Raw genomic sequence first — 27907 nt, 5'->3', positions numbered from 1 at the left:
GATTAGAACTGAATCTACAGAATTCAACTCTTTCCAGTATGTGTGGTCTTACCCACCCCCTATCAAAGGACAGCTCCCAGAGGATGGGGCAAAAGGCAAACAAGGGCTTTTTTCATTCACTCAAAGAATCAGGTGTGGGCGGTACAGGTGGTGAGCTACACACACAGGATAAAATTAGAAGCTAGGAACTCCAAGGGAATAAGACAGACACAGAGTGGGACACAGTGAAAGACCACCTTTCATTTGTCTAGGTGGTCAGTACCCCTTCTCAGATAACTCTCACCCACCACTGAAAAAGGCTGACTTTTGTAGGAGAGAAACAGAGGCCTCCCAAAGCTCTGTCCTTCCTTGGGGGGGGGAAGGGGTCTGCTTGGGAGCTTTTTTAAAGGGAAGGGGGCCAAAGCAATGAAAAGGATACAGCTTGATGGCTCCAGATCTGGTCCCAATAGCCATGATTCGGAGGGAGGGGCTGTAGCCCAGAGCACTGGGCTGGTGGGGGAAGCCATGTTCCACAGTCTGAAAAAGAGAGCAAGAACCTCAAATTAAGAAATTTGGCAACAAATGATTAATGATAATTAGCACTTATATAGTGCTTTAAAATTTGGAAAACACTTTATAAATATCATTTTGTTTAATTTTAACAGTCTTGGAAGATAGATGTTATTATTACCCTCATTTTATAGATGAAGGAAACCGAGAAGATAAGTGACACTGCTAAGGTTGGATTCAAACTCAGGATTTCCTGACTGCTCAGTTCAAAATGATATAATTTAAAATTTAAAAGAAACTTCCTCCTTCTCCAATGCATTACCATCACCAAGAACACACAAAAATCTATGAACTGATAGTTAAACAAATCCCACAGTATATTATGGCACCATTCATGTCTCTTCCTTTGTTAGCCTAGTACAGTCTTGTACAGATGTTAGGAACCTGAAGAACATTTTCCAATAGAAGGGCCAGCCTCAATTTTTGGTCTCAGAGTCAGGACCATCTCATTTATGAATGTAAATGAGGGAGGGAGGGAAGAACAAAATAAATACAAAAGTAAATATCAACTGGTATGTGTGTTCTGAATAGATAACTGGGAGGATTAAAAAAAGACAATTTAGGAAGTGGCACTTGTCAGGGATTCCTAGAGGCAGAGGTGAGGAAGCAAAGCATTCTGGCCAGGGGGACAGGGAGACCAGAGAGAAAAATCAGGCTGGTCAGTCTGGCTAGGCCACTGAGTCTGTAGGAGGGAGATAACAAGGCTATGCCTCTGCTTCCCCATATACCCAGCATGCCTTTTATAAGTTCCACATTGAGCTCCATGAAGAGATAGAGCTAGCTAGGAAAAAAAAAATTTTTTTAAGAAATTAGGTTTCTGAGAAATGAAAATCAGAATTAAATCAGAAATAGGTACCTATTACTCCAAGTCCCATACCTCGTGTTTCCTGGCAGATTTTACCAGTTACCTGTTCCACTTCATACAAAAACAGATAAGAGTAGAATGGACTCTGGTTGGGGAGCGGTCTTTGATTATAGGTGTCCTGAGGGCAGGCACTGTGTGTCTCTCTCCAGTTTTTTATGATGATGAATTTAAAATGGAAGAGTCATGACTAAGAAAAGCTTCATTTGAGTTATGAAAAAAATAATGATTTGGAAACAAAGAACTTGGATTCAAGTTCTGAAAGACAGAAAAACTTAGAAAGACTGACATGAACTGATGCCAAGTGAAGTGTGCAGAACCAAGAGAATACTGTACACAGCAACAAGATTATGTGATGATCAACTGTGATGGACTTGGTTCTTTTCAACAATGAGGTGAATCTAGGCAATTCCAAGACTTGTGATGGAAAGTGCCATCCACATCCAGAGAGAGAACTATGGAGACTGAATGTGGATCAAAGTAGACCATTTTCACCTTTTGTTGTTTTGTTTGCTTGCTGCCCCTCCCCCCCATTTTTCTTCTACAGCATGACAAATATGGAAATATGTTTAGAAGAATTGCCCAAGTTTAACCTATATCAGATTGCTTGCTGTCTTGAGGAGGGGGAGGAAGAGGGGGAAAATTTGGAACACAAGGTTTTGAAAAGGTGAATGCTGAAAACTATCTTTACATGTATTTGGAAAAAATAAAATGTATTCTTAAAAAAATTTTTTTTAAAAAAGTTCCGAATGGACTGTTTCCTACCATTATGACCTTGGAAAACTCACTTTCTTTATTCTGGGACTGTGTCATCATTTATAAAAATGTAGGGGTTGGGCTTCAGGATCTTGCTAAGATCCCTTTCAGCTCCAAGACAAAAGACAGCCTTCAGCTCTCAAGGACCTCAGAGTGCCTTCCCTCAAGGCTTGACCTTATGACTAAAATGAAGGTTATCAGGGTTACTTTTGTCATTCACGCAATAAGCATTATTAAATGGCAGGTCCTACACTCCAGAGAATCACATTCAGAAATCTGCATTTCCATACCAGAATACCTCAAGGAGTAATGAATTGCACAAATTTACTGCTCATAATGGTATGTTGTTTTATTTTTTTTTAAAGGCCCAGTATTTGTTCAAAAACCATCCCTTTGAAGTAGATTCAATGAGCTGCCCCAGCTAGCCAGGTCTGGAGGGATAGGCCTATAATTCCCAAGTAGCTTGAACGACAGTAAACCTCTGGTATTAGGGGAATTCTCAGTAGGAGTTGGCTTTTTTTTTTTTCTAAACCAACAGGGTATCTGCACTTTTGGGCTTTAATATAGTGAGCTGCCAATGGGGGTCATCAGGTTAATTCCTCTTCTCCTTCCCCCTCAAAGCTCTCCCAAATTCCTCCCAGCTCTAAATCCTAGGAATATCCAAGAATATTGGGGCCTGGTGAAAGATGCATGATTTTAAATACAAAACATTTGCTAAATTTTCCTGTAGGATTTAAGCAGATATATTTGGGGATGTAGGGATAATCTGGCTTCGAGGATAGGGACTGTTTTGTTCCCTTACTGTGGACACTAAACTTTTTAAACAAAGCGAATGCCAAAAGTTTACATATACCCAAACACTCCTCAACCTTGTCTAATCTCAGTAGTGGGAGAAGTGCCAGGTTGTCAACTCAATAAACTTTCTGTTCAACCTCTCTCCCTTAGAAAGTAGCGAGCTCTTCTAATGCCAAGTGGAGAAAAAATTCTCCTCAAAGGTCCGCTTAGAAGAGACAGCTGAGACAACCAACGGCAGGGGCCCAACTGTGGTTGACCATTTGGACAAGACAAATGTGGAAGAGAGAAGAGGTGAAGGAGGAACGGAAGGTCATCGACTATTTCCCCAATTTGAGTTATTTAAAAAATGCCAAGCCTGGAAAAGCCCAGATTAGATAGTTAGTTTGAGGAATGTAAACATCCTCCCCATTCCCCCTCCATGCTCAATGGGAGGACGCCACAGTCAGGGTGAGGAAGAAGGAGGAGGGAGACCAAGTCTACAGCAACCTCAGTCAGTGCTGAATTATCCCATCTCCTATTCCCTAGACCGAGAGGGCAATCCGGGCAACCCTGGCTCATCCACCAGTAGGACACAGAAAGGATTCTTGGGTCCCTACTCTTTCCCATCATTACCAGAAACAGAAGACATCTTCCCTAGAGACCACAATGGCTCAGTTTGGGGAAATGTGAAAGATCATTAGGACCTTATTTTGAATATCCTGATACTTTGTAACTGTGGAACAATTCATTCTGAGCATTTCTTTTTGTAAAAACAGGGTAGTTGGAACTGGGCCACCTTATTTGAGGAAGAGAAGTCTACACTATCAGCACTTGTGGTGTGTGTGTGTGTGTGTGTGTTTAAAATATTTTAAAAACTCAAAAGTCAAGAAGTTCTAACTAACCTCAAGTCCCAACTTTAGTACTTAGTTGCTATGCAATTTATAAGTCACCTAAGCTTTGCCACGTCTAAATTTCCTCATCTGTAAAATGGGAGTGATAATGACTGTACTCTTTGCCACACAAATTCCTTCTATGACACAAAATTACCGTGGATAAAGTGTTTTGTAATCTTTTCATCATTCAACTAAATGGATTCCTAGAGCAATTTAAGTCTATTCCCCAGCCACTGGAGTACTAGGTGGAGAAAAAACATTGGAGGTTGGGCTCAACTTTGCTACTCTTTTTAATCATCTGATCTCAGAAATCTTACTTTTCCAGTTTCTTCATCCGTGAAATGGGAAAAGTGCTTGGATACGTAATAATTAGCAGACTACCTAAAGGGTCCTCCCAGAGCTGAGGCATCTATATGGCAAAAATAAAAGAGTTCCTGACTCTGGAAGACCTGAGTTCTTGGATACTTATTTAGCTTAACAAATGCTTGTTTATTATTATTATTATTAACTTTAAATTTTTAAAAAATATTTTATCTCCCCCCAATTACTTGTTAAAAAAACAAAACAACAACAAAAAACACCAAACCAATTCTGTTGCTATTGTTACTGGATCAAAAGAGTAGAGAAGATTCAGGTACTGAGAAGACAGGGTGCTTGAAAAGAATAAAGACTGGGTGTAGAGAAGACATGCCTGAGCCAGATATTGAGTTCATTGAGAGTAAAGGAGGATGTGGACAACCACTGATTATAGCAAACAAGTATTTGGACAGGAAGGAAGGGGAATAAGCATTTATATAGAACCTACTATATATAAAGCACTGCACTAGTTCGTTTTACAAATGTTATCTCACTATCAACCATTTAAAGGACAAATAATTTCAATATTATATAAAATACTTGGAAAAATAGGTAAAGAATGACTGCTACCAAATTCCTAAATCAGGAAGTACAAAAACAAAAAAAGAAAACTATGGCCCAACTTTCCAAATGAACAATGATGAAAAAATTTAAATATAAATGTAATCTCATTTTGAACCTCTCACAATTCTGGAGATAAGGTGCTTTACATTTGAAGAAACTGAGGCAAACATGTTAAATGACTATAGCTGTTGTATGAATGTCTGAGGCTGGATTAGAACTCAGGTCTTCACAACTTCAAGCCAGGCAATTTGTCCACTTTACAACCAGTTGCTTCCAAAGGATGAAGTGAACCTCAAAGGAGAAGGGGATGCTGTGTGACAGGGCCAAAGAGAGGCTCTGAAATTGACAGTGGGGGAAGAACATGCCCAGGGAACATGGAAACAACAGCCAAGGTTAAAAAAAGTCAGTTTAATGGAACATCAAAGCCTGAAAGACATCAGAGGCAACTAGGACTAGGATCCGATGTTTAATGGTAGAAGGGAGCTCAGTGGTCATGTAATATACCTTTAATTTTACAAAGGAAACAGGGACCACAAAAGTGCTGATCACACAAGGAGTAAAGAGTGGAGCTTGTTTCTGAAGAAAGGTTCTCTGACATAAAGGCAGCAATTTTTCCACTATACCACAAGGCAGGAAAGTTCTCTGAGGGCACAGTGGAAAAGGGAAGAACTGGAGTTGTTAATTATCTTACCTATCTCAAATTGCTTCCTATTTTAAGAAAGGGAGAAAAAGGGGGAAATTTTGCAACTCAACATTTTATTTTTAAAAAATGTTAAAAATTGTCTTTTATATGCAATTGGAAAATACAAAATATTCTTTAAAAAAGAAGAAGGTAAGTACCAAGAAAGTACCTCTCCTGAGGATAGGACAGTGTAGGCTTCCCTTATTCAGTAGGAGGACTTTGGGTGGGAGTGGGGATGCTGCTCAGAGGAGGAATCATAATTATCAGAATATTTACATAGTACCTATTATATGCCAAGCACTGTGCTGAGCACTTCACAATTTTACCTCCTTTGATCCTCATGACAACCCAGGAGAGAAGTGCTATTATCACTCCCCATTTTAAAGGAAAAATTGAAGCAGGAAGGAGAATAAAGTAACTTAGCCACAGTCATACACCCTCACAGTATGTGAGGCTGGATTTGACTCCAGGTCCATTATTTTACCTAATGTACTACCCTAGCCAGCTTGGAATACCAACATCTGATTACCCCATACTAGTGTAGTCTGGGCTTATTTTTAATGTGCAATTTTTTTTAAATTAAAGCTTTTTATTTTCAAAATTTATGCATGGATAATTTTCAACATTTACCCTTGCAAAACCTTGTGTTGCAAATTTTCCCTCTCCCTTCTCCCCACCCCCTCCCTTAGATGGCAAGTAAACCAATATATATTCAACATATGCAATTCTTTTACACATTAAATTCTTTTTTTAAAGTAGTATTTCATTTTTCCCAATACATACAAAATAGTTTTCAACATTCATTCATGTTGGTAAAATTTTGTGTTCTAAAATTTTTTCCCTCTCATCCCCATCTTACCTTACCCCTAAGACAGCAGGCAATCTGATACATTTTAATATGTGTAATTATTTTAAATATATTTCCACATTAATGTTCAAATATTTTGAATTTTTGAATGATGCTACTGTAAGGAAAATAATGCCCTTACTGGAGATAGAATACTCTCAACTGGGCAAGGACAATAGAATTATAAGAGCCAAAGATAGGGGTGTTTATTCGTGGTAGAAAATCCTCTACTTGGTGAGTTTCTGTCATGAAGCCTCATTTGAAGTATTGTTGTTTAGTCATATCTCAGTCTTTGTGACCCCTTTTGGAATTTTCTTAACAAGAACACTGGAGTGCACTGCCATTTCCTTCTCCAGTTTATTTTACAGATAAAGAAACTGAGGCACACAGGATGAAGGGACTTCTCCAGGGTCACACAGCAATAAATATACGAAACCAAATCTGAATTCAAGTCTTCCTGACTCAACTCTATCTACTGCTTTATTATGAGTAAATGCCTCACTTCTAATCAAAGCTCAATTCCTTACTCTAGGGGTGACTTTCTAAAACTTCTTTCCCAGTAAATTTCAGCTCCCTTTTATGTGTAGTCTTCCATTAAATTGTAAGTTCCTTGAGGATAGGGACTATATTTTTATAGTATTTGCATGCCCAGCCCAATAAAAATAGTGCTCCAGTTTTTTTTATGTATGTATATAATTTAATACAGAAAATGCATATTAAGAAATTAGTCAACATACATAAGAAAAAGCCTAAAATATTAATAAGCAATTTTATTTTGTACTCTTAAAATGTAGCGATCATTTAAGAAAATGAATAAACATTTGTTCTCTTGTCAATAAGTGAATAAGTCCTTATTGTATACACCTACTTGTGCTTAATAACTAAAGAACAAAATTAACTTCTTTACACCATGAACTGTTTCATAAAATCAAACAAACTTAACATTTATCTACTTTGCATACACCCACAATTTTTCATTTTCCCTATGTCAAGTTAAAGTGCATAGTGTCCAAATACAAAGCATATTAAAAAACAAACAAAAAAAAGCCTCCCAGTAGTCTTACTCTAAGGTAAACTAAAATGCAAATAAATAAATAAATCATTCTAACAGGATTCATTTTAAATGGATGAATAAAAAAGAATCATACAGTTTGTTAGAAACACTTCAAAGTTTGTTTCTTGATTAAACCTATACATATTTTCTGGCCACTTACAGTGCTTTAAATTAATCAGTGACATTTATCTTCTGATTCCATTAATTTATCCAGATAGCAGGATGCAAAGCTAAGTGCTCTAATTTTTAAAAGGAGAATTTCTAATAGGCTATGCAGTGAGGGTAAAAAAATGTAAAGAATAGTGCATTTGAAATCTGAAGATAGAATAACTGGTTCAAATAAACTACCCATATGACCTTGGTCATGGTACTTCCTTTTTCAGGACTTAGTCTATCTTTAAAATGGGGATAAAAAGGGGAGGGGTTAGTCTAGATGGTCTCAAAGGTCCTTTCCAACTTTGAATTTTATTATTCTCCCTCCATTCCCCCTAGCATCCATATAGCTGGAAAAAAAAATCATCTTCCTTATTATAAACAGAGCTGACAACAACACTCCCCTTCCTAGAATTTTTAGTGGTGGTATATGTTCTTTGGTGGCTTGTCAGAAAATCATTTGGTGTTGTAGCCAAAGATCTATTTGATGACAAATTAGATTTGTTGCTAAAATGCCTATAGTAAAGGTCTTTCAAACTGGAGACTTACAACAATATATCCATAATCCCCATCCCCCTACCCCCAGTACTACAATTTTCTACTGTCTAGTAGGAGGACCAGGGGCAGCAGCAGCAGACTGGGCAGCTAAATTCTTCCCACAAGATGGTCCCTTGCAGTCTGAAGGAAGGACCAAGGCATTGAGGGATTACATATTATCCAACTGGGTATAGAACCGACTGTGTCACAGGTAGTCACTAAGACAGAAGGAAGTGGCAAGGCCAAGAAATCTAGGTCAGCTGTGAAACCAAGGAAGCAGCAATGTTGGGGGGAGGAGGGCAGTGTAACACATACAGATTCAGGGAGATGACTTCTAGACAGCCCTGTGGAAGTGCAATCATCAGCAAGCATTTATTAATTCCCTTGTGTCAGGTTTTGGTAATAGAAACTGAAGTGAGACAATTCATTGACTGCAAGGAGGTTACATTCTTCTGGGAAAACAATATGTAGAGTGGAAAAACTATATACAAAATTAAAAGGGTTTCACACACAAAGTGTACTTATGCAGAGCCTAGAAAAAGACAAGGAATTCTAGGAGGTGAAAATGAGAAGAGAGACCATTCCAGACAGGGGAGGCATCCAATGTGGAGGTCTGGAGGTGGGAGATAGAGAGCTGTATGAGAAATAGTAGAGAAGACCACTTTAGTTAGACTGAAGAATGAGTAAATAGGAGAAATAGGTAAAGGTTATGAAGGGCTTTAAATGACGAATGGAAGAGGCAGAAACTTATGAAGAGATGAATAAATAGGGGTAATTGTTCCAAAAGAATAGTTGCCCCTAAAATGAAAATAGAAATTCAACAAGGGAAACATTTCAGTGTTCTAGTTAGTTCTTTTTTTTTGGTTGTGTTTGATGAAACAATTGGAGTTAAGTGATCAAACAGCCAGGAAGACTCTGGTTAGTTCTACCTCACAGTGATTTCTCATAGTTTCTACTTTGTAGAGGGGAAAAAAGAGCGGACTACTACGGAAGTTTCCTGTTCTAAACAGATTTCATCGCGTTATACAGACCGAGTCACTTGGGCTGAGTCCTTTAAGAACTGTCTTCACCATTCTGGCAAAATGTTGCTGCTAAGATCTAGCCTAGGCTATATAACCCTTTCGGATCTCCCCAGATGAAACCAAAAAAAATGAATGGCATATAGTAGGCATTTAATAAACACAGGTTGACTGACTAACAAAAGCAACGTTAAGATTGGTGTACATCCGGGAAATATAAATTGTGAATGTAGGCAGAAATATATACATACATACAATTTTAATGTCTGGATTGACAGCAATGAGATCACTCATTCTACACATCAGATTCAAAAGCTACTAATGGAAATTGGGGAGGTCCCACAATTGGAAGGATTAACACTAGTCCTCACTTTTTCTTGTTTTTCAGGAAATTTCAGTCTATGACTGTGTTATGGGAAGTGTTAAACCAAGAAATGGAGCATATTCAATCATACTACAAAATACAAATTCATCTGAAAAACATTTCATTAAAATGTTTTCTACTTTTACATACGCTTTACAGAGTATATGTAACAATAGTACATGCTTACAATCTGTAAATACCCATATTTTGGAGTGTGGCAGTTTATGTTAAATAATCTCTCAGAGAGGCAGTCAATTGGTACAGTGAATAGGATAATGGGCCCTAGAGTCAGTAAGATTCTGAAGTCTCAGATGTGTATTAGTTATGTGACCCTAGACACGTCACTTCATCTCAAATTCATCAATTGTATAATAAAAATAAAAAACCCACCTTGCAAGGTAATGTGGATAAAATAAGGTATTCGCAAAGCGCTTGGGCACAGTGCCTGGCACATAGCAGACACTATAAAAATGCTGGCCCCAAGTTCAAAATCCTGCTACATTCACAAAAAAAAAAAAAAAAAAAAAAAAAAAAGAGTCAAACTAGAGACCAAGATAAGCATCTGCATGGACCATTTTCCATACACTGAATTCACTCCTTTCACATGAAAATCCTTCTTTCCTCCAAGGCCTAGCTCATGTGCCACCTTTTCCAGGAAGCTTCTTTGATCCTTCTCCAAGCTGAAAGTGAACCTTAATGCCTCAAATTTTCTGAGCATTCTACATATTTATAAACTGGTTGTAGCATCCCCCTTCCCTTTAATTCTAAGGCCCTTCAGGGCAGGAATAGTTTTCTGTATACTAGCCTCCAGCACTGCTTTGTACACCCCTAGATCTGGATATGTAATTTCATGGGTGCAGCGCTGCTAGTAGCATCATACAGGTCTGTCTGTCTCCAAGATTAGCTTACTACCACTACACCGAAATATGCTGCCAGCTCCTAGTATATGGTAGATACTAAAGGCACTGGTGGACAAAAGGCTTACCCTGAAGACAGAAAGGCCCAAGTTTATCCCTTCTTGTTTCTTCAACTCTCATTTTCTATGTCACTAGTTTTGACTTATCTTGCACCATCTTCTTACATTTTAAGAGATGCGAGTCCCTTGGGAGCCAATGAACTTAAGACATGCACTATGTGACTTAGAATTAAATCACTTAATTTTTTTTAATTATAGTTTTTTATTTTCAAAATATCTATATGGATAATTTTTGACATTCACCTCTACAAAACCCCATGTTCTAATTTTTTCCTCTCCCCCAGTCAACAAGTGATCCAATAAATGTTAAACATGTGCAACTCTTCTATACATATTCCACAAATGTATATGATGCACAAGGCAAATCAGGAAAAAAAATGAGAAAGAAAACAAAATGCAAGCAAACAACAACAAAGAGTGAAAATACCACGTTGTGGTTCACATTCAGTTCCCACAGTCCTCTCTCTGTGTGCAGATGGCTTTCTTCATCACAAGACCATTGGAACTGATCTGAATCATTCATTGCTGTAAGTCACTTAATTTTTCTGTCTTTGTTTTCTCATCTTTAAAATGAGGAAGGTTGGATTTGATTGTTCCAAGGTCCTTCTGGTTCTGAATTTATGATCCTATTTAACATGTGTTATATTGAGAGCAAGGGAAAAGGTCGCAGAAAAGAGAAAACAAGTAAGGCTGCTCATAGAAAAATTGATTTTTAGAAACTATCTAATGTAATTTCTTCATTTTATGAATGATAACATGAGAAAGGACTGAATACAAGATGCAAAATGGCAGCCCTCAAGCTCTAGAGAGGGCTAAAACAAAAGATAAGGTACAGGTATGGGGGGAGTAAAGAACAAGGGAATTAGTTCTAGCTGAGTTGGAAATGGAGTCCAAAGAGAAATGTAACATTAATTGAGGAACCATAATGAGGGGTGAAAGCATCAAAAAACAGCTCATTACAATAAAGTGGGACAACCAAAGGAAGCATAATACCTAAAAAATCAAGCCATTAACTAGAAGACTAGAAGTGACATCAAGTCAGAAGGCTCTTTTCCACACCCACCATACCCCAACCTTCTTGCCAATGTCCCTTTCCTCTTTAACCCTCCTGGCCAGATGCTGACTTCTCCTTCACCATACTTCTCACCTTTGCTGGAAGGAACTCAATCCCTACATATTTGACCCTCACCTCAGGCTTACTCCCCAAAGGGTCAGGAAAGTCAATTATCTCCAGGCTCCTGAGTAGGGGGGAATATATCTGTTAAAATATCCTAAAATCTCTTTTCCATTCATTCTATATCCCAACCCTCCTATGTATTATCATCAATGTGGCTTTGTTTGTATGCTTTTCCCCCCTGTGATCTGATTTTTCTTATACAACATGACAAATGTGGAAATGTTTAAAAGGATTGAACATGTTTAATCTATATCAGATTGCTTGCTGCCTTAGGGAGAGGGCAGGTAAGGAGAAAAAATTTGGAAAATAAAGTCTTATAAAAATGAATACTGAAAACTATCTTTACATATATTTGGAAAAAAATATATTATCATTGTGAGTTCCCTAGGGCCAAGATGATCTTCTCTATTGTATTTGAAGTGCTTGGCACATGGTAAGCATTTTAAAATTTCTTTTTCATTCAGGGGCTTAAATGCTTCCTAAAATGGAAATTCCTAGTTCTCTTCAATACTCAATTCAAATGTTATCTTTTATATACAAATAAGTTTTTTTACTGATCCCTCAAGAATATCATGGTATCATTTCCCCCCATTAAAAATATTTACTTATCTGCAGGCTTGCTTCTCTTGCTGTTAAGTTCCATAAAAGTCTTTTTATCCCCAGCACCCAACACTGTGCATTGTACACAGTAAGTGCTCAAAAAAGATTAAATCATAGGTTATGAACAAACCATTCTCAAAGAATCACAAAGCATTCACAATACATGTAAGAAATCTTCAAATCACTGATAATAAGAGAAATGCCAATCAAAAGAACCCTGAGGTTTCATTTCACAACCTGAAAATTGGCAAAAATGACAAATGGTTGATGTAGGAAGAGTTGTGGGATGATAGGCACATCAATACACTGCTGGTGGAGCTGTGAACTGGTAGAACCATTTTAGAAAGGAAATTTTGAATTATGCAAAGTGATTAAACACCCATACTCTTTGACCTAGAGATTTCATAACTGGGCCTATATCTCCAGGAAGCCTCTGATAAGAAAAATGAAGCTACTGATAAGAAATAAGTCCCCACATAGATCAAAAAATGTATAGCAGCACTTTCTATGATAGTAAAGAACTGGTAACAAAGTATGCTCATTGATTGGGAAATGGCTAAACAAAATGTGGTATGTGAATGTAATAGGACATTATTATACTGTAAGAAATAACGTGTGCAATGAATATAAAGAAACATACAAAAGTCTACATGAAAGGATCCAGAATGAAGTAAGCAAAGCCAAGAAAGCATACATAGTAAAGATCTTGTTTATATTATAAATTATAATTATATATTATAAAGACCATAGAGGTCTAGTAGGACTTGAATGAAGTAACATGCCAAGATACCCTTATTCTACCTTTTCACGGAGGTGGGAGATCCATAGGTTCTTATACACTGCATAAATTTCTGGACTTGTACTTTTTTTTTTAATAGGGTAAGAGAGAAAGGGTTAGTGGGGGGGGGGGGGGGGACAATGGTGATGTAAAAAGCAAACTATCAAAAAAAAAAAGTTTGTTAAAAAAAGTTAAAAAGTTAAAAAAAAGTTACAAAAAGTTATAAAAAAAAGCCACATTTGTAATTTATTCCAACTGTATGTAGTTCATAATTCCCACACTCCCTCACACTTTGGGGTAAGGTAAAGTTTGGCCACTTGTTTTATGTGCACTAGATTCAGTGAGAAAGGGAGTGGAGGAGACAACAAAAGAATGTCACCAGAGAAGCCCAGGGGACTGGGAAAGGCTGAGATCCAGGAATATTGTCCAGATATGATGGAAGAACACTGACTTTAGAGGAAGTCCAATTAGATTGGAATCTAGCTCCCTTCCAGCTTTAAATTGTCAGTTATGGAGCAGAGGAAGGGTGGTTGGTACAGGGCTAATATGCTGCAATCAGTCACTTAGCATTTATTACGTACCTGCTACGTGTCGGGCACTGTATATCACTACCCCTTTCTGTACAAAATCACCACTTGGGGTGTATAAAGTCTTAGAAGTGTTATCTTGGGGGAATAACGGCCATGTAGAGTCACTAAGGGCTTGGGACAGAAGGAAAAGTACAAGGATTACAAGGCTTTGGGGAGAGCAAGTCCCAAATTCAACAGCCAGTCTTGAGTCAATGTCTCCAAGGCTAACCTACAAATTTAACAAAAGCCATGGGCCAGATATCTGAGCTACTCCATTTATCTCCGCTCTCCCATGGCCCCAGAACAATCCCCGATCTCAGGTATCCAGTCCGCCATGGCCCGTGTCTGACTGCAACTATGACAGAGACAGCCGCCCCAGGGTATCCAGCCTGGGATGACATTGCTGTCTGGTTCCAGCAAGGGCTCTTCTCTGGTTTCCTAACTTCCCATTAAAGAGTCCATTGTTCTTTCTTCCCTTGCCTTCCCTTAAGATTACCTGGGCCAAGTATCAGGACAGGGTCTATTTCTAGCTATGAAACGGGAGTGTTGTGATTTATTTTATCCTAGGCCATCTCCTTCCCGGTCAGCTGTTCATTTTTCATGGAATAGCCGCTAACACTGACATCTCCCAGCAACTGAGAACAACCCCCAGCCTGCTACTTGGCCCAGGTAACCTTTGGGGAAGACAGAGGGAAGAAAGAACAATAAACTCTTTAATAGGGGCTCAGGAAACCAGAGAGTTGATCCACAGCAGAAGCCAGGCTACAATGTCACCCCCTTTCCAGAGAAAGCACCGATTCATTCTCCTCCTCAGGAGGCTACTGTGGCCTCCAGGATCCATTTCAGCCGACCAGGAACTTATTAAGATTAAAAAATTAAAATGGCTGTACCTCCAAACCTGCCTCTGAGGGCAAATGAAGAGCACAGCAAGCACAGCATCCCTGGCCCAACTCCATCACTTGTACGCTAGCTGAGTGGCCATAGGCAAGTTACTTTCTGAGCCTAAGATGGCTCATCTCAGGACAACTGCTAAACGTTATATAAAAACTTATACTTATTGCATTTGGTCCTCTTAAAAACCTTGCGAGGTGGATGCTACCATTATCTGTTTGACAGATGAGGAAACCGAGGCAGACAGGTTAGATGACTTTGCCCAGGATCACACAGTTGTCTTCCCGAGTTCAAGTCCCAAACCCTATACAATGTGTCACCCAGATGCCCTTATAAAGGGTACTTTAAAGGGCAGAAGAATTTTGTATTTTATTCTGGAGGCACTGGAGAATTAATGAAGTTTCTGAGCAAAGGAATGATGTGGCAGGATCTGTGAATTTAGGAGGGGAGGGGAGAGATTGGAGGCAGACAAACCAATTAGTCAAAGCCCTGTGCAAATACTTGCAATACCTCCCAGGGTGTGTGCTCTGTAACTGTGACATACTGTGCAAAATATGAGTAGCTATTACTATTACGATTCGAGAGCTTCTTTGGAGAAGTTGGAAGGGAATAGCAAGCAGGGGCCTGGCCTCCTGGGGATGAGCCTGGTTTGGAGAGCTGAATTTTTTTCTCTTGTCCTGGGTGTGGTTCAGATCAGGTTCCAAGCTGGCTGTAACCTAGCTCTTGTTTCTCCTGTTGTCACCTCCCACTCATCATGGGGGATAAAGAGGCCCCTCCACAAAGAAACTAAGGCTCCTGTAAGCAGGGACAGGCTCATCTATCTCCCTCAGAGCTTTTGACCACAACCTAGAAAGAAACAAAACAAAGCCCCCAAAGCCTACCACCAACTGCCCAGAAATAGCATAGGTCTCTTTTGAGGGCTTTATGACAAGCAGGTTCACCTGTCATCTTATCAGCACCAGCCAGTCCAGACATGCTTTCAGTTTCACCAAAGAAGCTAGGCGGACACAGGAGAGAGAGCTCAGGGAGGCAATTCAGACTGTAGATGGTGACCCAGACCAAATTCCTCTCTATATTCACTGGCTCCCAGGGGGCTCTCCTGTTCAATTTTTTTTTTTTTAAGCTTTTTATTTTCAAAACATATTCATAGATAATTTTCAACATTCACCCTTGCAAAACTTTGTGTTCCAAAATTTTTTCCCCTTCCCTTTCCCCATCCTTTTCCCTAGAAGCAATCCAATATATATTAAACATGTACAATTTTTCCACATTTATCATGCTGCACAAGAAAAATCATACCAAAAAGAGGAAAAAAATGAAAAACAAAAAGCAAGTAAATAACATCATCAAAAAATGAAAATACTATGTCGTGATCCACACTCAGTCCCTATAGTCCTCTCTTTGGCTGCAGATGGTTCTCCCCATCATAAGTCTATTGGAAACACCTCACTGTTGAAAAGAGTCCTGTCTGTTGGAATTGATCATCGCATAATCTTGTTGTTGCTGTATATAATATTCTTTTGATTCCACTCACTTCACTTAGCATCAGTTCATATAAGTCTCTCCAGACCTCTCTGAAATCACCCTGCTGGTCGTTTTTTATAGAACAATAATGTTCCATAACATTCATATACTTATATACAATATTCAGCCATTTTTCACCTGATGGTCATCTATTCAGTTTCCAGATCCTTGCCACTACAAAAAGGGCTCACATAGGTCCTTTCCCCCTTTTTATGATCTCTTTGGGATATATGCCCAATAAAGACATTGCTAGAACAAAGGGTATACAGTTTGATAGTCCTTTGGGCATAGTTCCAATTGCTCTCCAGAATGGCTGGATCAGTTCACAACTCCACCAACAATGTAATAGTTTTCCCACATTCCTCATTATCTTATCTTTCTTACAATCATTTAAACATATTTCTATATCACGTTGGGAAAGAACACAAGGTAAAAAAACACCTCATTATCATTTCCTGTCATCTTAGCCAATCTGAGAGGTATATAGTGGTACCTCAGCATTGTTTTGTTTTCTAAGCAATCTCTGAAGACAGGTAGGGCAGGTATCCGACCTATTTTAGAGCTGGGGACACTGAGGCTTTTCAAGGTTAAGTTCTTTGTCTACAATCACAGTTACTGACTCTGAATCTAATGCTTATAACAAAATAAGAGTCTTCATGACTGGCCAGATAAACCAGTGATTTAGTTACATTGATAGATCAGTTAATGGAGGGGTTTCCTTCTTGATATTAGGGATAGAACAACTTCTCTACAACAGACTCGGTATATCCTCAAGCAGAATTCTACTGTTACTACTGTTCTCTCCCTGGGCAGTGTGGGGAACAGTGGACATGGCAATTAGAGAGCTAGATGCAAATCCCAATTCTGACAATAACGATCAGTGTGAAGATATTTAACATGCCGTTTCCTACATGAAAAATGGGGATATTTAAACAATGTACCCCCTAGAGTTGCTCTAAGAAAAACACTTTGTTTAGCTCTACAGTGCTACAGAAATGTTTGATATTTATAAACCAGTTACATCCAGATCTGTAGCTACAGATGGACTATGTAACTGAAAAGAGCACCTATATCAATGAGAACACAGGTCTATCAACATGTTATAATAAGAGTTATTCAGCAGACCTAGGAGGGGGAGGGATGGGATAGTATGTTAGACAATTTTATACTCTTAGACTGCAAGGAAAGAAATTTGGTTCAGTCTATAACATGGCCAGCATATAACTACATTTAACAAAGGCTTTGCCTTTGGGGAGATGCATTGAACTTTGAATTAGAAGGTTCATCCCAATTCTCTCACTAATATGCGTTACCTCGGGAAAATCATTCATTTCTTTGAGCCTCCATTTTCTCATCTGTAAAATGGGATAATAATACCTGTTCTGCCCACCTCAGGGAGCTTTAGTGAGGATCAAATGCTATAATGAATGTGAAAATGTTGTAAAGTACAAATCAACAGGAAGTTATTAAGGAATGGAGTAGAAGCTAAACCATGATTTACTTTACTGTCAGAGGAAATTCTTAGGGGCAAGGAAATTCCTTCAATTAAAGCAGATCAGAACTTTCTCTGCAATTTCTAGTCCAGAGCCCTGGAGGTTAAGTGATTTGCTAATGTGTCAAAGGTGGGGCTGGAACCAAAGTCTGTTTCATCACTTGAGGCTCTCATTATCACTGTTATTATTATATCTATACATCACACATATTACATCTATGCTAACACTGTATCTTATTTATTGTAATATTAATAATTACGTTCTAACACATAATTGTGTTATATAATATAGACATAAATATATAGATTTATATATCTATAAACAGATAATACAGCTATACTATATATCTATGTTGTTATGACATATAGATTGTTACATCTGTATTATTATGTCTATAACAAAATCCCTCAACTTAACTACAGTGTCATAGGAAGTTAGTTACTAATGACACCTGAAACTTATCATAGGTCTTCAAGGTTTGTAAAAGTTTTGCTTCACCCCCCTACAGCCAGACAGGTCCTCAGCCTACTCATCTCTGTACTGATCTGAACTAGGCAAAACCAGTTGTACCCTTCTGTTGTTCCTTGAGGACTCCACCCCCATTTTCCATTGCTTGCCCAGAGATTGATAGCCAAACCAACATGGTCATGTACGCCCTTCATAATAGCAATTTATCGCCCTAAAACTCTCTGTGTGGCCAGCACTCTGAATTCCTTCCTATCCTCCCATGTCAGCCTTATGTCTCCTATACCATTCTATTCTACCTTTATATCAGACATACCTTCTACAATCCCCATTCTATGTTAACTGTTCTTTTCTAAAGTTTAGTTCTAAAGATCCTTTTCAGAAATTATTTCATGCATTTTGTATTTAAAGGTAGCTGGTAAATTTTGTGCGGAATCCCACTCTTCCATGAGAATGTAAGCTCCCTCCCCTCCAAAGTAGGAATTGCTTCATCTGGTTCTCCTCACTCTAATCCATCCCTCTACTCAGCTGCCAAATTGATCTTCCTAAAGCACAAAACTGTCTACATCATTCTTCTAAGCAATAAATTCCAGTACTCCTTATTCACCTCCAGAATCAAATATAAAATCCTCTGTTGGCTTTTAAAAGCTTTTATAATCTAGCCCCTTCCTATGTTTCTGGTCTTTTTACCCTTCTGTGATCCAGGGATAATGGCTTCCTGCCTATTTAATAACACAAGATATTCCATTTCTAGACTGAGAATTTTCCTTAGTTGTTCCCCATGCCTGGAAAACTCACCCCTCCTCATCCCCTGCCTCCTGACTTAACTAGTTCCAAGTCTCAAGTCACATCCCACCTTCTGCAAGAAGTTTTTCCCAACCTTCCTTAATGCTGAATAATATCCACTCAATAAATCCTTGCTGAATTGAATTGGAGAGGTCAGAAAATTATCTACGGCAATGTACTATCAGAGGCAGAATTTGAATCCAAATTTTCTTAACACTGAGCCTAATAGTGGGACAACTAGGTGGTATACTGAATAGACGGCAGGGTTTGAAGTCAAGAAGACCTAAGTTCTTGAACTTTCAAACCCTGCTTCAGAACATTTCCTATGGTCAAGTCATCTAACTTTTGCTCACCTCAGTTTCCTCATCTGTAAAGTGAGAATAATAATACCACCTACCTCCTAAGATTGTTGTGAGGATAAAATGAGATGATAATTGTCAAGCATCGAGCACAGTACCTGGTACATCACTTGTTCAGTTGTTTTCAGTCGTGTCCGATTCTTCATGACTCCATTTAGGTTTTTCTTGGCAAAGACACTGAAGATGTTTGACATTTTGCTTTCTAACTCATTTAAGGAAACTGAGGCAAACAGGGTTAAATGACTTGTCCAGAATCACACAATTAAAAAGTCTCTGAGGCTGGATTTGAACTTGGGAACAGAAGTCTTCCTGACTTCAAGCCCTGCCTTTTATTTACTATACCATCTAGCAGTTCCAGGACATAATAATATTAAATAAATTTTATTATTCTTTATTAATAACATATTATACATAATATAATAAATTGTATTTATTGTTATGCAAAGCACAATAGGATGATACAAACTGCTACAGTCTATTTGAAAGGAAAATGAACTTTCTTAGGGCAGACAGAGTGGATTCTCTCACTAGAGGTCTTTGAGCAAAGGCAAATGGCCTTTTGGGACCTTCAAGCCCCTAGATCCTGTGATCTATGAAGTACACACATTACTATGCAATGTAGAACAAGAGGGGATAAAAACAATATGACGGGAATTTTAGAGTTCAGGAATTTTAGAGTTCTGGGTTTGTTTGTTTGTTTTTTTGAAAGATTAAAGTCAGTCAGTCAATAAACATTTATTAAGAACCTACTATGTGCTAAGCACTATGTTAAGTGTGGAGGAGCTCACATTGTAAAAATGAGGAACCAGAGACAGAACTGGGACAGCTAGGAAGCAGACTTCAGTTCAAATGTAGCTTTAGCCATTTACTTACTGTGTGACCCTGAGCAAGTCACTTCACTGTTTACCTCAGTCTATTCATTTGTAAAATGAACTGGAGAACTCCAGTATCTCTGCCAAGAAAATCCCAAATGGAGTCACAAGTCAAATATGAGAGAAAAATGCCTGAACAAGAGAGATGTGGTCCAAATTGGGGTTACCTCTCTGCCAAGAAATATCCCCACCACCCAATAAGAAGAGCCAGAGTAGGAGAGAAAAGAAAGATTTGGAGGCTCTTTACCACACCCAGCTGCTTTCAGGACCACCCAGCCCAAATCCTTAGGGAGGCTGGGGGATGGGAACTTCCCCATGCTACAGAAACTGCTTGGTTCAGAGAGCTCTGCCAGCAGCTCTGTTCTGGGTGCTTGGGGATAGAATGTCCTATTCTCTCCCAAGCTCGTTTGGCTGGTTTCTGTGTTTGGTTTCTCCTTCTGTTTTCTGAGAGACAGGTTATAGCTTCCCACCAGGACAATTCAGGTGCCTGGTCACAGACCAGTAAGCACTAGTTTAAAAAGCAAAAGGGCTCCCTGTCCTCAAGGAGTTTAATGTCTAATCAAATGCATGCTCTGCCATTCCCCAAAGGTCCAGCTTTCACTTAAACAATGAATCCGGGGCAGCTGGGTGGTGCAGTGGATAGAGCGCCAGCCCTGAAGTCAGGAGTTCAAATGTGATCTGAGACACTTAACACTTCCTAGCTGTGTGACCCTGAGCAAGTCACTTAACCCCAATTGTCTTGGCAAAAACAAAAACAAAACAATGAATCCTTCCAAAGTAAGCCCAATAGACCTTAGAAAATGCTACCTGCATCCAGAAAAAGAACTTATGGAGACTGTGAATTGTAAATCAACATATGCTATGTTCACTTCTTTTTCTGTTTTTTTTTTTAATCTCTCCCGTGATTTTTCCCTTGTGCTGTGATTTTCCTTTTCCAACATGATTCATAAAGTAATAAAATAAGAAACTAAAAAAAAAAAATTAAAAAAAAAAAAACCTTTAACAACAACAAAACAATGAATCCCACACCTGAAGAGTTCTCAAAGATCATTACTTTCCTTCCCTAGTACATTAAATGCAAAGCAGTTAGTGGCACTTGGGTAGCAAGGGAATAGAAGTTTTGGATTCTTAACATAGCCAAAGATACTAACCAACTACAAGCATAGAAAGAAAAGATGAAAACAAACAAAATAAAAGTTCCTGCCCTCAGGGAGGTCTCTTAGAAAACAGCAAGGGGAGTGGGAGTGGGGCGGGACAAGTAAATCACAGAAAAACTGAGGGCCAGCCCTAGATTTCCTTATCAGTAAAATGAGATAATTAAACAATTACCTCACTAAAGTCATCATAAAGATTAAATGAAAAGTAAAGTTTTTAGTAAACCTCCGACTAAGACAGACTACTTAGCAATTAAAGAAGTTTTACAACTGTTCACCATTGGGGACTTAACAAGAGGCAAGGAATTATTTTCTCCACACCAAGCTAAACCAGGATTTCTCAAACCTGGATTCATGGACCAGGAGTCTGTAGAGAGATTTAAGGGGATGGAACTTTCATGATTTAAAAAAAAAAAAAAAAAAATTAACATCTTTATTGTCACTATTTTCTAACTGAAAGTTAGCATTTCCTTCAATAACACATGAATGTAAATAAAATATTCCGAGATTGGAACCTATGGATTTACCAGACAAGACTACCAGAGTGTTTTCTGATACAAAAAATGGTTAAAAACTGGACTAAACTAACCAAATAGCCAAGTATTAGAGGTCTGGGGCCTTCAAAGGAATCCCTGGATCTCTTCAAAAGGGTTAAACCCATAAAATCACAAAAGTCAGCCATCATAACATCACCTAGAAAGGTCAAAGAGTGTTTAGATACAGGGATTTGCACCCAAAACACCAGATTTGTCCTGGTAATTGTTCAAGTTCCCAGGGTTCCCCAATTGCTGCTTTTCATCTACTTGAAACAAAAAAGTAATTCACAGACTGAAAGTACCTGAAAAGACTAGAGCCTGGATCAAAGAGTGAGAGACCAGGCTAATTATGCCATACACCTCCCAAAGTATGGGGTAACCACTCCTGCTTATAATCTTAATCCGCCCCCTCCCTCTTATTTATGGGAGCAGGATTCAAGAAGAGGCCTCATGGGATCCTGATTCCCATTCTGTATTAGGTCTTAAGTTACACAGGCTTTGGCTCCTGGGGAAATTAAAAGATAGGAGGATAGGGAAACACATTACAGCCAAATTCTGTCTATTTTTCCTTTATAAGGAAAAAAAAATAGAACAGTAACAATGGTAGCATTTCTCTAATGGACATTTACAGGTCTAGTAGTAACCTTCAACATAAATGTTTTAAATTTCTGCAAGGTCTTTTTGGGGTTTGGGGGGGGGGGGAGTTTCCGGGGAGAGAAAGCAATAGGATAAAAGCAGCAGTATCCTGAACTAGTATCATGAAGATATGCCTGATTTCTCTCCCCATTTTCTCCCCTCACCCTAGGCAGGAAAATGACCAAAATACAAAACCCACGGTGGCATTTCAGGCAATGCTGAGAGCTTCCATACTTGAGGAACGCAAAAGGAAAGCCCAACAAGCTCTCCCTATACAATGGCAGTTTCCCTGTCTCCATCCACTCACCTCCCTTTCCTTCTCAATTCCACACACTTACCTTGTTAAACTTAAAGAGATCCTGTTTCAGTCGCTCCCGGGCCTGATCATGTCCAGATCTCAAGAATCTTTTCATCCTCTTCGGCTCCTAGCTGCCCCACCAATGACCTAGGGAAAGACCCCAAAATTCCAACTTTGAAGTGGAGCAAGGTATTCCCGATTATGGTTAAAAAGCCAAAACAACAACCCCCTGGGGATTCTCAGATGGTACTAGGACAGAGCCCACAACAGTGGCAAGGTTATAATCATTTCAGGATTTAATAGCTACAGGGGGCCATTGTAAGGTTTTTACTTTATTGAATGAATAACTCAGAATTCCACCTTTCTCTCTATTAACCCATATCTTAACTGCCCCTCCCCTCAGTCCTATCTGAGGTTTACAATCCTTTGGGATAACAAGTCTGGGAAAACAACTGACAAATACTCACAGATGCCACCTGCTTCAGATCTGGAGTTCAGCTCTTAATGCTTTGTGTTACTTTTTGATAACTAGCTTATCCTGTAACCAAGACAGGAGCAGGAAAGGCTGGAGGAGGCAGCCATTTAACCTGACTTTATAGGTACAGCTCTGCCTAACAAGATGGGCCCAGTACTGCCTGAAGGTTAATTGTTAACTTGTTTTCTCAAAAACCACAAGGCTTTAGTTTCATAGAAAGGGACACTTCCTAGGTTTCTCACAGGAGACAAATGGGAGTGACAATACTTCTTCTAAATTTTTTTTTCCTTCAACTGTAAACTTAATTATCAACACAAATATTTCAAGATACAAAGATCATTAAAAAAAACTTGTAAGAAATGAAATTATGTACAGTGGATTAAAAAAACAATATCAAGTTCATCAAGGTAGTAAGAACAATGCTTCATGTCCCCTTTTGTACACTTTTTTCCCTTTCAATGCATTCAAAAATTTTTATTGAATCTTTTTTCTATGTCTATTATAACCCACAGTAATTACTTTCTTTCTCCCCATTCATACTTCCCACCTCATTCCCAGCAAAATCCCTTCCTAGAATACACTCACACTCTCACACACTCACACACTCACACTTCTCTCTCTCTCTCTCTCTCTCTCTCTCTCTCTCTCTCTGTCTCTCTGTCTCTCTGTCTCTCTGTCTCTCTCACTCAAAAACCCATCTCTTTCACATGTACTCGAAAGATCTGAAAAGGGCTCAAGATAGAATAGCAAGATCAAGAAATCCAAAGACAAACAATAGTAAGCCCTTTCAACCAGCTCAAGACTACACAAAAGATTGAGGCATCTAGGGCTAGGAATGGAGTATGTAGGTGGTGTCTCCTCTGTAGGGTGCTACAGAAAGGCTGGAAGCACCCTGACTAGAAGGAACACAAGCCAGCAGAGACTGTTCTTAGTACACATACTACACAAGGGAAAGAAAAGGACGTGTGTGTGTGTGTGTGTGTGTGTGTGTGTGTGTGTGTGTGTATAGTCTGACCCCCCCCTAAGAGTACAGAAGGGATCAATCTGTGGGCTAAGAACAAAGTCCTAAACTGAGAACTGAGGTTATAGATTTGGGGAAAAAAAAAAACAAAAAAAACACCGAAGAGCTACTCCATAACAACTTCAACTATAGTCATGGAAAAACAAAATATCTTAAAATCAAGGAAGAGGGGGAAAAAAATGAATTATAAGTAAGGGCTCTAAAAGAATTGGGAGAATAAATAATTCAGAAAAGATTTTTTAAAAATCTTATTCAGTTATCCGACTCTCTGAATCTTAATATAGACCAATATAACTATGATTATTAGACAAGAAATACAATAACAAAATCAAAATACTGAAAATCTAGGTTATCTACTATGAAAAGTACTACCTAGAAAACAAATTCTAGGAGAAAAAAATTTAAGAACAAGCTTTTTTTATGTTAAAGATTTTAAATCCAATATATGTATACATATTTATACAGTTATCTTGCTATACAAGAAAACTCTGATCTAGAAAGGAAGAAAAAAAATCTGAGAAGGAAAACAAGAATGTAAGCAAACAATAACAAAGAGTGGAAATGCTATGTTGTGGTTCACACTCATTTCCCATAGTTCTCTCTCTGGGTATATCTGATTCTTTTCATTACTGAACAACTGGAACTGGTTTGAATCATCTCATTATTGAAGAGGGCCACATCCATTAAAGTTGATCATCATATAATCTTGTTGTTGCCATGTAAAATGATCTCCTGGTTCAGCTTATTTCACTTAGCATCAATTCATGTAGGTCTCTCCAAGTATCTCTGAAATCATCCTGCTGGTCATTTCTTACAGAACAATAATGAAGAATAAGACTTCTTAAAAACCATGACCAAATCAAAAAGGAAAAAAAAAAAATCCTGGGTAGTATATTTCAAGAATAACCTGGTTCTATTAGTCAGAGGCAGAGGGAATATGGAAAGAATCCTTTTGAAATAAACTCCAAAGTGAGAATGTCTAGGAATGTCATAATCAACATTAAGTGCTTCCAGATCAAAGAAAATATACTGCAAGCAACTAGAAGGTAGGAATTCAAGTAGCAAGAAAACACAGTGAGGATCATATACAACAACATCAATGATGATAAAGGAGAAAAAAATTTGGAGTAAAATGTCCAAAGGGCAAATGATAAAAAAGCTTGTTTTGCAAGTAACAAAGAAAGAAGGCATTCCACCAAACTGCTTCTATGAGACAAATATGATCTCATTACTTTAACCAGAGAAAGAAAATAGAAAATTAGAAACCAATACTTGTAGTGACAATAGCTCTTTTTGTTGTAGCAAAAAGGAAAAATAAAATTCAACAATGTCAAAAAGGTGATACTTATCAATCAAAGCACAGCTGAACAAATTAGGTTTCTGAATATAATGCGATGTTATCACAATGTTAAGAAAGGATAAAATATATGGCTTCAAAACAAGACCTTGCACAAAGCAATATACAAAGCCAGGGATCAATTTATAAAATGACAATATATTATTAAGGAAAACAAGTTTAGACATTGCATTGATTAGAGTTCTTAGATCTTTCAATCCAAGTTCTAGAAGGCTGAGGATGGAATCATGTTTCTCACTTCTTAGTGGAGAGATAATGGACTAGAGGTACAGAATGAGACAAATATAAGGAGAAAACAGGTAACCTACTACCTCAAGTTGTGACATTATAGTAGACATTGTAGACATATGTTAAGCAGGCTTTGGGGAGGTGACCTGAGACCTTCATTCAAGTGCTGACCATGTAAGATATTTTTTACAGTTTCTGTGGAGTTACTGCCTACTGAGGAAAAGGAGAAAGTAGGGTGAGCCACTGAAGCAGCATGGTATAATAAGAAGGCCATCAGACTTGGGAACCAGATAAAGAAGGGGTTCCAGTTCTCCCATTTGCTAATTATGTACTCTTGGGAAAATCACTTTAATTTTTTCTGGGCCTAAGGAGGTAGAACTAGCTGATCTCTAGGCCCCTTTCCACTCTAACATTCTGGTATTCAAAGGAAAACAAAAACATTCCAATTTAGTGCTTGTGACCCATGATTGGATCCCTTGGTGCTTCCCCAACTGTGTCTGCTCCCCCTACCTTCCACTGGCCCCAAAGCAACTTTCTAAAATTAGCTCTTTAAGATTAGACTTGGCAGAGCTGGAATCCTGGGCGGGCTTCTTCCACCATTAGCTAGCACTTCTGGGTTGCAGCAGCCCAATGTTTAATTCCCATGCGTTTTAGGAAATGGGAACTCGTTTTCTTATTAGCCAAAATGAAACAGCAGAAAATTGGAGGCCACTGGATATAGTAAAAAGGTAGGCTTGAGTTCAAACACTAGTCTGCTTCTTACTCCCTGGGCAAGTGTGACTTTGTGAATTCCAGTTTCCTTATTTGTAAAAGGAAAGAACTGGCCTAGCTCAGGAGTTGTTTTTTTTTGTTTTTGTTTTTGTTTTTGTTTTTGTTTTTGTTTTTGTTTTGCATCACAGACTGTTCTGGCAGTCTGATGAAGTCTATGAACTCGTCCTCTGAAATTTTTAAAAATTCATAAAAAAGCATTGGCTTGTAAAAGAAACCAATTATATTAAAATACAGTTGTTAAAATACTTTAAAAAGGTAAGACACTCTGGGTTTTATGATCTGAGACCCCCCTCCCTTCCAGGTGAACCCATGAAATTAGAAATCAAGATAAGCAAAATTCTTATCATACAAACCATTTCAAAGTCTACCATAATTGGGTATGAAAGCGGTTATTAGCCATTGTTTCTGGATTATCTGTCCCCAGTCTATAAGTATGAGAATCTAAACATTATCCAAAATATAGTCCATTCAACATGTTCAAATTAGCACGCATCAAGTCTTTGAAACTCAAATGCAAATAGCAACAATAATTCACAGAAAAATGGAAAGTGAATTGAATACCAGCTTATATTTGCAGTTTGTATTTGCACAGTGTTGCATAGGGAACCATTTATTAAGCAGTTAAGAACTTTTCTTCCCCTCCCTTCAGGATTGTAAATACTGTCATATTTAATATAACTAGCTGGGGACCTGCTGAGGAGAGTAGGCTAGCTTAGAGTCCTAAGGTCAGTTCCCAACTTACAGATGGGCAGGATTCCAAAAGCCCATTTGTAGCTGGTTATTTAGAACCATAGAAACCACATTACACATTGTGGCTAAGGTTTCTGGCTATCTCTCTAAAGTCTCCTTATCCACAATATTCTCCTCCAAAGCCAGAGCTTGAAGAGGATTAGAGAAAAACTTGTTTTCCAAGGATGGGTCAAGTGGCATATAAACTCCAGTAGGTCTTGCATCAAACTTAAAAGTTTCAACCACAGGCCCAGTGACAGACTGTGCACATTATCAAAGTTTTTTCCCAAAATGAAAAAAAAATTTTTGGCAATAATACCTCAAAGTCTGTCTCCTCACGTACAAAGAAGCTGTGAACTGATTTTGTGAAGGGGACTACTATTTCTAATGAAATCATTAATCTTTTGAACTGTGGAAATAGTTGAAATGGGAAGAAAAGTAGTTGAAATACTGTTAATACTAGTCCCAAGTACCAGTAGGACCTCTGAACCTCTTTGGGTCTTGAGGGAGGAGAGGAATGGAATGCTAAAGGATAAGATGGAATAGCAGGGCAGGCAGAAATAATATAGTAAAACAGAGGACGTATGGAAGGGGTTAGGGAGAAAAAGTTTAAATGGTTCCTGCAATAATGTCAAGTTTTAATGCAGGAAGGCTTCAGGAAGAACAGAAGTAGGTAGCCCAAGATGACCTGTGCTACTGACAGATGCCTAAATGGGAGGCAGATTAGCAACAAAAACCTGAAATTTGCACCACATCAAATGATCAAGAATTCCAGTGAAAAAATTATAGCCAACTGCTTCT

The 27907-nt window shown here is 38.4% G+C and overlaps 1 protein-coding gene across 5 annotated transcripts in view; it reads right to left on the bottom strand.

The window, feature by feature from the left end:
- Positions 1-27907, bottom strand: part of LLGL2 (LLGL scribble cell polarity complex component 2) — a 68303-nt gene that overhangs the window by 20200 nt on the left and 20196 nt on the right. For 4 of the 5 annotated variants that reach the window (XM_031965808.1, XM_031965809.1, XM_031965806.1 and 1 more), the window contains exons 2-3: positions 22566-22672; positions 419-516 (exon numbers count right to left, since the gene is read on the bottom strand). In XM_031965808.1, the coding sequence (XP_031821668.1) occupies positions 419-516; positions 22566-22640 (173 nt within the window). In that variant the 5' untranslated portion in view covers positions 22641-22672. Of the gene's footprint in view, positions 1-418; positions 517-22565; positions 22673-22992; positions 23185-27907 lie in introns of those variants that run through there. The other variant, XM_031965807.1, reaches the window with a different exon arrangement.

This window comes from Sarcophilus harrisii, chromosome 4, assembly GCF_902635505.1.
Source record: "Sarcophilus harrisii chromosome 4, mSarHar1.11, whole genome shotgun sequence".
Lineage (NCBI taxonomy): Eukaryota > Metazoa > Chordata > Mammalia > Dasyuromorphia > Dasyuridae > Sarcophilus > Sarcophilus harrisii.
Note: the sequence above shows the minus strand (reverse complement) of the source record. Positions and strands in the feature narration are given on the sequence as shown.